The sequence below is a fragment of the Triticum aestivum genome, chromosome 5B, assembly GCF_018294505.1.
Source record: "Triticum aestivum cultivar Chinese Spring chromosome 5B, IWGSC CS RefSeq v2.1, whole genome shotgun sequence".
NCBI lineage: Eukaryota > Viridiplantae > Streptophyta > Magnoliopsida > Poales > Poaceae > Triticum > Triticum aestivum.
The window spans coordinates 462,509,028-462,519,831 of NC_057807.1; the positions used below are offsets into that span (position 1 = coordinate 462,509,028).

Here is a 10,804-nt window from a genome sequence, read left to right on the forward strand (position 1 = left end):
CGGCGCGGGACGGGCTGATCTGACGGCTAGGGCTGGACCGGCCGAAACATTCGGCCGGCGCACCGGCGCCTAGCATCACCCATTAGACAAATTGTTACTCTAATTAGAATCAGAGACCGAACATACATGGTACTCAGATTGGAAAAGTCGAATTCTCAAAAAAAAGAAAAGATAGGAAAAGTCGACGAGGGCATCACCACCAATTATAAGCCAGGTAAAAAAAATAAGATCGAGCCGGTCGACACGTACGCGATGGCGTCTCTGGCTGCATGCGCGTACTCGTCTCTTGGACCGGCCGCGAGGGTTTGCACGGCACCGCGGCAGCGGCCGGCCTCCCCCTTCCTCCTGCTAGCCGCCCCTGCGCGCGTACATCTCCGCCGGCCGACCGAACGGCGCCACGTTCCCTGTCGACGTCGCTGTCCGTAGTGCGCCCGCGCGTGCACCGCTGCGATTCTGATCCCGAGCGCGCCAGCGACGATGCCGGCGTCGGCTTGCCTTCGCGCGATCCGACCGTCGATGTCGAGTGCCACTACCATGTGGCGGCCATGGACCTCAGCGACGACACCGACGCCGGCTTGGTCCTGGGCGGCCCGGCCGTCGTGGAGCCCCACGAGCTCGCGGCCAACCAAGACCAGGACGAGCCCCGCTATGTGACGGAGACGGACCTCTTGGATGACCTCGAGGACGACGAAGTCGTGTATCCCTTGGGGCTGAACGGCAGGGAGCTCCGCGAGTTAAGAGACACGGACTTCAGCCGGGACGCGATCGACGAGCGGTTCCGGCGCGAGTCCAAGGAGGCCAAGGCCGCCGTGATTGGCGCCGTCACCGGCGTGGTCCGTCCACTCCGGGAACTCCTCGACGACGTGCGGCGCTTCAAGAGCGTCGTCGACACCCAAGAGTTCCACATCGGCATGCCCTTCGGCGCCATCATGACGTGCATGGGGTTGTACCAACTGTGGAAGCTTAGCCCCTCCACGTGCATCGAGGTCGCCATGTACTACGCCTTCTACAAGCTCAGCGCCATCGCGGCCGACGTCCGGCGGCGTGGCTTCTCTCCCGACTGGATAATCAGGATCAAACTCGGTGAGTCCATCTCCCCCGTCTTGTTTTTTCTTTCAGTTGATAGGCCGTGCTTTCTTTTTATTGAGAACCGGAGACTGAATTAAGGTCTTCAGAGGTCTTCAGAGAATCAATCTCCATAACTAATACTAGCATAATTTAGCTTACAGTTAAAGTACTTCACTGCACGATTCCATGGTTTGGAGTTTCACTTTTACTAACCTTTCCAATTATACATGTTATGTATGTGCACAGGTATAATTATTGCGGTGCTTGTCAAAGATCTTGGCAAAGCCATTGTCCCCCTTGATTATGTCAGGTCCGTAAGAGATAACTTTACAATTCCTTGCTGCCCATGGTGTCTCTCAAAACTATTAGTTACTCAACTACTCAATCTTGATCATTCTTTCCTTTTCAAGGAGATCACATACTTTCTTAATTTAAACATCTTCGGTTTGTTGCTTCTTAAATTGTACCTTATTGAGCTACTTCACCTAACCTCCCCCGCTGTCTTAAATAGACTTTGCTGGCATTTATCACGTGCTTCTGGGACTGATTCTCTTGAGGAATCTTTTTCATTCTTTGGTTATGTCTGAAAAGATAGAAATAGATGGCTACAATTTTGATTATTCACTTAATTTTGTTAGGTCTAGCCGTCTAGGATTCACATATAGCCTGGTAAAAACGTAGCCGGGGTATAGATGAGTAGAAGCCATTCTTTTCCTTACAGCTCAAGCAAATAAAGAAAACGAATTAACTCTCACACATGTTTGAATATAATTTTTACCAATTTTCAAGGTGTGGGGCGAATAAGTCATGTCCCTTTCATAAATAAAACAAGTAAAAGAAGGAGGCCCTAGGAAGGATTGTATCTTACCCCCTGCATACTGCAATGCAAAGAGGCCACATCAAACCCGTACCTCTTGCCACAAGTGGAGAGTACTTCATCACTATGCAGTTTGTCAAACAAAGTTCAAAATTCAAGGAAAAATTGGAGTAATATGAAGATTTGTTTTAGCTATTATGTTATTGGAGATCATGACAGGTGTCTAAATATTACTTCCTTTGACTCCAAAAGGAAGGCCTATAACTTTTGGCTCAAGTCAAACCGTGTAAAATTTGACCAATGTTGTAGAAAAACTAGCAATTACAATATCAAATTAGTATCGTTATAAGTACACCATAAAATACATGTTTATATTGCGAAAATCCTTTTCTAAGCTAGGGCTCATCTGCACCCGTGCTGAATAAAAAAATCAAAATAAATATTAGAAAAAATCAAAAAAAATCCAATTTTTTCCCATGGTAGACAATTTGATGCGTGAGGCCCGCTCCAATTTTCAAATCATTTGGAAAAATGAGCAACTCTCGATAAAAAAGACAAATTCAGGGTTTGTAAAATAGTTTACTATTCATGTACTGTTTTGACCCGATTTGTCTTCTTTGCTGAGAGCTACTCAGATGTCCAAATGAGCTAGAATTTGGAGCGAACCTCGCGGATATCTACTCCGTATTTAGTATTGTGGTTATGGGTAGTTTCTCATATAATTTTTTTCAAACTTTACACCGTTGACTTGAGCCCAAAGTTACAATTCTTCTTTTAGGAGTCAGAGGGAATAACTTATTTAGTAACTATAAGATTCTTAAAGAAATTTTCTGCCCAAAATAAATATTTTGATGAATAGTCACACACAAAGCCTAGTCTGCGTTACATTGCAGCATGCATCCCTGGATCAATGCTTATTCAATTAAAGGTTAATGGCTAACATGCTTGCATCCTATCAACTGTGACGCAGGTGTGTGATCTTCTTCATCTACAGTCTTTCGGTGGCATTTGACGTGCAGGGTGTGAAGAAATTTTACGCAAAAATGTTACTTCCTGTGATCTTCCACATGGCAAAACATCCGATGGAAACGGAACCACAGTGGAAACGAGTCAAACCGACAGGACAGGTCAAGGTTTCTAAATATTCACAAAACAATGTACTATGTTGGGAAGATGATGTTTCATAAGGATGCAAAGTCCAAATTTAAACTCGTATTCAGTTTTTATTTACATATATACCTCATGTGCAGCTCGCTCCTGATGGTGCTACTTAACTTTGTTGGGCCCTGAATTTATGTATAACATGTCTTATGTAAGAACAAGCTTTATGTTCTCGTATTCTCACTTTGTTCGTCATCATTCTTCAATATTTGGTTGTGATTATCCAAGATCTCCAGCCACAAAACCACCACAATCATGTCATCATGAGCGGAAAACCACTACAAAATGTTGCAAAATGCACCGCACTGAAAAATGGCAAAAAACACTGACAGAGGGAGATAAGTGGTTTGATGACATCAGGCTGAGTTGGAAGAAAAAAATGCCTACGTGGCACTTGACTTGGTCTTCTTCTTCCTCATCACCCTCACTCGTTGGCATTTCATCGAACACCACATGAGCAGCCCCTCCACCTCGGATACCAGCCCCTTGGCGCAGCCCGGGACCGGCCCAGCGCGTGGTGTACGCCGGCGCACGCACGGACGCCCACCCAACCGCGTCGAGCCGGGCGAGAAAGTGGTGGAGGACGCTTGGCGGAGAGATCTCATGCGCATGTACGGATGTACCGGTGTGTGGCGTACATCCTCGCGTCGCGTCGAGCAGCCGCTCCGGCGCTGGTGGGTGAGGCCGGCCAGCCCCACCTGCATGCACCTGCCTCTGCGTGGCAAGGGCGAAAGCATGCAGGCGCCTTAGCCAGCGCAGACTGGCTGGGTCATGCAGAGTACTGACTTGATCCTGCACTTCCGAACGGTTGCAAACAAGTCGGATCAATCTACTGGTCCCTGACATCCATGCATGCAACTTACCTGGAATCAATCTGAAGCTTCAAAAGCTTACTTGGTGGTGCCGTTGTCGGAGTTGTGGCTGATGACAATGACGTAGTCGCCCGAGGCGCGGCGTGCTGCTCGACGTGACGTCCAAGACGATGGGCGCCCTCGGGCAGCGAGGCAAGCAGGAGCACGTTGCCGATGCCGACAATGGCACGGTGATGGTGGGGAAAGCCGGGCGCCCACAATGTGTTTGAGAGGGGGAGGAAGAAGAAGACAAGTCAACATGCCCGCATGGCATTTTTTTCTCTTCCAACTCAGCGTGACGGACGGGGCCCGGACAACTGTGTTTGATAGCAAAGTATTGAAAAACTAAAGTAATTTAGCACGTGGGTACCAAATACCACGGTTTTCACATATCAAAGAATTTTGAAGTATTGAGAATAAAGTGGACCTGTTTGGTTTGGGGACGCGGCTTGCCTGCGGCCTTGGCGTGCGACCATCAGTGCGACGCAGCCATCGCGCGGCTGTGCGTGAGCCCCCTCCCGCTGTGGATTTTCTCTTGAAAAAAAAACTGAATACAGATCGTGATACTGATTGCCGTCTGTATGGATACTGATTGCCGTCTGAGCCCCCTCCCTTATCCACATCCCTCTCCTTTCCTTGGTCGGAACTCAAGCTCAGCTGAAGCTTTCCATGTCCTATGCTGCTCCTGCTCCTCGAGCCTTCAAGCACTTCCTGCCCATCGACCGGATGTCGTCGCGCTGCCGTGCAGCTTCTACTCAGGCGTGCGCACTCACGCATCTCACCCCATTCCGGCTCCCGGCTGGCCGCCGCCCGCGTGCGCCTACTGAATCAGCATCCCCGGCTCGGCTGGCCGCCGCCGTGGTCTGCCTGCTGAATCAGCATCCCCGGCTCGGCTGACCGCCGCCGTAGTCCGCCTGCTCGACCTAGTCGCACAGCAGTTCGGTGGGGACGGGATCCTCCGCGGCGCCGTGCCCGCTGATCTGAGATGCGGAGCCTAGCAGGAGCATGTGGGACGGCCACGCAAGAGGTTGGCGTGTCCTTGGCGGGTGCTCGGGCTTATGGAGGAGGGGCCGAGTATAGAGGGGAAGGACGTCGAGAATCAGCATCAGCGCCATCAATTTGGTACTCAGAGTCAGAGAGGAAGAAGAAAGGGACTGCAGCTCATACATGCAGTACGCATAACACAGGTAATTTCCTCCTCTTCTTGTGCCATTCCTGTCTCATGCGTGTTAAATTCAGAGAAGGAGAGCTATTAGCAATTCCATTACTCTCCTTTCATTCAGTTAAGATGTGTGTTAAATTCAGAGAAGGGAGAGCTAATAGCAATTCCGGTACTCTGCTTTCATTCAGTTAAATAAGATTCCTTGCATGCTAAATTTGGGCTGCTTGTCAATCTGTTCTCTGCTCGCTCTATGCCTCTAAGCATGACATTTAGATAGATGGTTCAGTGTACATATATTATGCATAATTGAAATGGATCATTGGGATCCCGGTCATCGTAACTTAAAATGAGAAGGACAGCTTAGAGGCTCATATGAGCACGATGCTTGTGGAAAATTATTCATAGCTAATTCTTTGAATTAGTACGCAATTAAAAAATATATGTGAACTAGTATATTTGATTGGGGACATTTAGTAGCATTCAGTTGATGGTACGTACAAGTTCTAATAAAAATTATTTGCAACTTTGAAGTCAAAACACACATGAGATAAAACTCGCGACGACAAAATAGATCATGTTGGCTTCGGTTGATTGAGGAAGGCTTGGTTTTGTCCTGTCATCATACTAGTGGTAGAGGTTCCAATGGTCCTTTGCACTGAGGGATTCTGCGCCGAGTGTTGCTGCTATAAATAGGTAGGCATGTGATTTGTCGGATGACCCTGGGCAGAAAGGTAGCAATTTCAGTTTCATTGAAGTTGAGAAATTGGAAAACTTGGAAGTATGGAATGTTGTACCCCTGGAATATAGTGTGGGTCTTGGGTCTGTGGTGGCATCAGGATGGTGTGACCAACTGATGGCTGCATTGTAGCATTTACAATAGATGTCGCCTTCAGTAAGGAAGCCTTGATTTTCTCCTGTCATCGAACTATAGTTAGAGGCTCCAATGGCCTCTATCAGGCAGGGATTCAAAGCAGAGTTCTGCTATTGTAAAAAGGTGTACTTGTGGTTTGTCGGATGACCCTGTGCACAAAGTAGCAACTATCAGTTTCAGTGAAGTTTAAAAACTGGAAAACTCGAAAGAGTGGAATCAATTGTCCATCTTTTCAAGATATATTCTCCGGGGATATGCTTGATATTATTAATATCAAGTACTTTTAAGCAATGAGAGCAAAGGATTCCAGAAAACTCAAACCTTTTGCAGCTGCAACTAACCTTTTCTTCTTTTGGAATGAATCTAACAACATGCTCCCGTTGTGTGCCATGAAATTTTACCATATAAATCTTCAACTATGTGTCACTTTCATCACAAAGCAATGTGTCGTAGTTTAGAGTTCGAAGCACTTGATGTTGAAACATCTTGAATATTGCTGGAGTATATGTAGTTGCAGCTTGTGTTAGCATATGGCTTGATTCAGCCTTCAACTTTGGAGTAGTTTGTGTTTCTTTAAAGTCATACTTCACCTCTTCACATCTTTTATCTGAAACTAGCCATTCAAAATGCTCATCTTCATCATTTTCGAGTCAGTCCAAAAAATATTAGTTATCTACTCATCTTCATCAACTTGAATTGAATAGAAGAAGTTGACATCTTCTGAGACCTTCTTCTCCATGTACTCCAATACTCCCCCTGTGTCGCCATGCTTTTGCTTTTATTGTTCTCCTTGAGTACAAATGATTTTTCAAATCTTCACGTATAAAGCCAAGGTTTTCACTTCCACATGCTTCCTTGGCCATCAAATCGAATGTTGCTTTATTTGAAATGCCTACTGACTTTGCAACCTCGACATTTGCTATATGTGCTTCTGTTACTTTTCTCTGGGATCTCAAGTACTGGGCCATGATTCCTTGAGCAAGAGTGCGGATATGTGATGCCTCGAATTCATACACATAATAAAAACCATTTTTAAGGCTTATCTTCATATGAGCATTACAACCACATCGTGTTTCAGGCCTACTGTAACTGAATGTGTCCTCTCTTTTATCTTCGTGCCGGTGGCCTGTGAGTTGTAGTAATTGTCTTAGAGCATAAATAAGTGGTTAGAATCAAAAAAAATAGAAGTAACATGTACCTTGACGAGAGCATGTAAATGTGCGTTGCTGAAATACAGAAGAGTTCTTCACTTTATGGCCACTACTTCTTCTGATGCTGAAACCGATAGTTTCGGCATACTTGTTATAAAATAAATAAGCTTCCTCTTCAGACCAAAATGTCATGCCAAGCTTTGGTACCCTTTCATCACTATGATCTGCCGTGGTTTGTTGTGAATCCTGTATCAATTAGGATTCAATTTAGTTAATCCACAGACATGGCAAATGGCAATCATATTTTCCTACCACAAGTTTTGATCAACCGATTCATGAATCATATTTATCTGTCTTGCAATCATATTCGTCTTGGGAAACATGCAGTGCATTGAGGGATCAATACTGTAGTAGTCTTAAGGTTTAGAGGAGAAATCAAGATGGACTTTGCAATCCTTGTTCTATTTTTATTTCATATCATTATACGGTTTGTGCAAGAACGACTTCTCATCCAATTAAATGTGAAAATCGGGGTACCGTACATGCTCATACTTTGTTTTTCGAAATTCAACAGAACTAACTTCTTGTCGTTGTTTCGCATCTGCAGATTGTGGTCGCTAGTCATGGTTTCCTGTACAAGTTCTAAAACGGTACAATAGGAGAATTTGCCGGTGATTCATCGTGAAGAACAGAGTGTGATTTCTTACTTTTGGTGACTGAGAATCATCAGGAGCATCCTGGTTCCCTGGACCACTTCTTGGAGAAGCCACCGGGGACGTGAGACTCGAAGAAGCCATCAGGGACGGGATTCCTTGGCTGCCCAATTCAAGAGGAGAATTTACCTGTGCTTGCCCTGGTCAAGCCGCCATTGATTGTTCTGCCGAGGTTGTAGGTCTCGCTCGCCTTCAGGAGTATATTTTGGCGCGCTTTTCTGCATATGCGGATCTGTTTCGCGGGCATTTTTTGGATATGTTACACAGGCGATTTGATTTTTGTTTAGTCTTAATGGTGCGAGAGTATTACGGAACGGAATAGGTATAACGGGACGTCCGGTATCACGATCTATATTCTGTTTTTTTTTTAAGAGAAAATCCGCAGCGGGAGGGGGCTCACGCACAGCCGTGCGATGGCTACATCGCACCGATGGTCTCACGCCAAGGCCGCAGGCAAGCAGCGTCGGTTTGGTAGAAACTTGTATGCGCCGTTTGAAGCACTTGTAAACACGCTCATTGCTAGCTAGCTACATGTTGCAAGCTGATGAATGACCGGGCACAAACTAGTATCACCATGCACTAGCAAAACGTCCAATCTGAACGCACCATACAGAAGCTCGATGTTACACTGGTAAAGAGAGTCTGGTAATCTAGGAGATGACTTCAGGAGGGAAAAATGGAAGCAACGGCACGAGGGAAAGCAAGAGGATTCCATGAAGGACAGTGTACTACTAGCCGTTTTCCTCTCCTTTGTCGTTCTTTGATTTGTCCATGGTCACAGACCAAGACGACATGCAGCAGTGAGTCAGTGACCGGTTGGTTGGGAGATAACACTCGTTCTTTTCGTGTTCTCAGTTTTAAAAAAGAGGTCGGGGGTTCTTTTTTATAAGCAGAGAAAATACCATAATTTTGGAAAAACTGCAGTATTAATGCTACAGTTCTTTAGGGTTGTCAAGAAGGTCACAGTAATTAAAACCATGGTATTCCTAAAAACTGTAGTATATTTAAAATACATAAAAAATACTGAGCTACCAAACATGGCCTTAGTGTTTTTTGCAAGTGGTGTTTTTCACTAATGATGATACGATTGTGGTGGTTATATGCACTTTACTTTTAGTGTTACCCCATGGTTCAGGATTCTTTATGTTTTGTTGCACATATCCCAAGAACAAAAACCTAGCTTCTGTGTTCCTGCAACCCGCTCCTAATGGTGCTACTTTTAGAACATTTAACTTTGTTGGGCCCTGAATTTATGTAACACGTTTTATTTTATTTTTAAAACAGAGGCAAAAGATTTGTCTCATCCATTAATTAAGCAGAAGAGAGTTGTCTAGTTAATTAACGAAAAAACAGACTAAAACCGTCACAAACCGCCGAGCGGCACACAAAAGATACTCCACACACACCTCAACAAGGAGGGCCCCATCAAGATACACTCGGACGTCATCGTCATCACTTCTCCCCAAGAGGTGACATCGCCCTCCCTAAACTCTGAGCAAGCGACTTCGACTTCGCCAAAGACGAACCTCGACCCTGCCCTCACCGTAGAGATTGTGTGGAAACACAAGCAGACCCGTGCCAGACCCAGCCACCCGCACCGAAGGCAGCGCAGCTCCTACTCAAATGGATAGCTCCGAAAGAGAACTATGCACGGCTGGCGCCATGGGAGACCACCGAACAGATCATCTGTTGCCTGTCATCGTTGCCGCAGGGGCCCCGCTGCCGCAGCTCCGACTTCACCACAACAAACAACCCGAAGTAATCGCACGGACACGCTGAAGAAGAGCCGGCTACCGCAACCGTTGCCACACCTCTGACTTCGCTCGCCATCGAACACATTTTATGTATGAACAAGGTTTATGTTGGTATTTTCATTTTGTTCGTCATCATTCTTCGATCTTTGGTTGTGGTTATTCTAGATGTCCAGCTTCTTATCCCTTTGGACATCACAACGATATGTTTTCGTTCGCAAAGTGCGGGCACATTATTAGTGGGGCGTTAATTCCTGAAGGAAGTTTTGAGAGGTTAAATTTTCCTTCCGTGTCCTTCAAAAAGGAAAGCACTACGGCAGTACCCCCTTCCGGCTCCGGCGAACAGTCACATAGGTAACCCTCTGTCTCGCCTCACCTGGTCGGCAGGTTTTGATTCCCGTCGACTGGAGGACAACCTTCTGTAAAATTAGCAAATCCAAAAACAAACAAAAAAGGCCAGGGATTCTGGGCGATCAAGGAAGCAAACTTCCAGCTGATTTTAAAGTGTCAAACCGCATGATTCTGCTTCGGTGTCAGATTAACGTTCGTTCTCGAAGAGAAAACATGGTTCATGCGCATGAGGTGTACATGACCAAAATTCAAGTTTTTTTTTTTGAGCAAAACCAAAGTCCAAGTGTACATGAAAAATGGAGATCATTAGTTCATAAGGTAGTGTTACAAAACCATGGCACTCTAGATGGCATTTACGCACAGCACATGGCAGAGATGAATAGGCCGAGCTAGGGAGGTGAGAGTCGGGCGGCTTACTACGGCCTTGAGTTGGCCGGCGACGCCGAGCGCGCTGCATAGACATGAGCCGACTGATGAGTGCCAGCAGCCCCATGGTGGCGCGACGACGCCAGGCTCCAGCGCACAGATCAGGCGGAGTGATTACCTTTCTCGGCTGCTGCATGTAATCTTAGTTAACATATATAAACCTCTATCTGTTTATTTGTTTTTGTTTTTTCGCATCGGCACCGCCCGGAGAGGCAGCCTAGCCAAACATGGGACGGGAGCAAACCGGAGACTCCATCGCACACGCGGAGTAAACGTTACGCCGTTAATCGCACGTGCTGCCGTCATGAACGAACGACGCCAGCGTACTCTGATTTCTTCATTGTTCGCAGATGTGTCGTTACCCAAGCATTGTGGCGAGGTGTGAGTCATCTCGGCACCTATACAGACGGTACGTACGTGCCAATCAGATTACAGCGTTTTAACCGAAGCTGCTAACGTTGCTTCTTCGTGCGCACTGCTTC

General features: G+C 46.2%; 1 protein-coding gene and 1 long non-coding RNA gene across 2 annotated transcripts; both read left to right on the forward strand.

Annotated features, from left to right (window-relative positions):
- Window positions 1–248: 248 nt before the first annotated feature.
- LOC123116444 (uncharacterized) lies at window positions 249–3,196 on the forward strand. Its single transcript, XM_044537400.1, has 3 exons — window positions 249–1,083; window positions 1,315–1,378; window positions 2,856–3,196. Exons 1-3 carry the CDS (start codon window positions 270–272, stop codon window positions 3,070–3,072), a joined length of 1,095 nt encoding a protein of 364 aa, XP_044393335.1. The 5' UTR covers window positions 249–269; the 3' UTR covers window positions 3,073–3,196.
- A 1,193-nt stretch (window positions 3,197–4,389) lies between these two features.
- On the forward strand, window positions 4,390–8,144 carry LOC123112481 (uncharacterized). Its single transcript, XR_006455505.1, has 2 exons — window positions 4,390–5,084; window positions 7,689–8,144. It is a non-coding gene; the product is annotated as an uncharacterized lncRNA (long non-coding RNA).
- The last annotated feature ends 2,660 nt before the right edge of the window (window positions 8,145–10,804 follow it).

What these genes read in the sequence shown, in the direction of transcription:
- LOC123116444 (XM_044537400.1), top strand. Translation starts at nt 270, where the DNA reads ATGCGCGTACTCGTCTCTTGGACCGGCCGCGAGGGTTTGCACGGCACC. An exon ending in GATAATCAGGATCAAACTCG is followed by an intron (nt 1,084 to 1,314) that starts GTGAGTCCATCT and finishes GTATGTGCACAG; the next exon opens with GTATAATTATTGCGGTGCTT. An exon ending in GTCCCCCTTGATTATGTCAG is followed by an intron (nt 1,379 to 2,855) that starts GTCCGTAAGAGA and finishes ACTGTGACGCAG; the next exon opens with GTGTGTGATCTTCTTCATCT.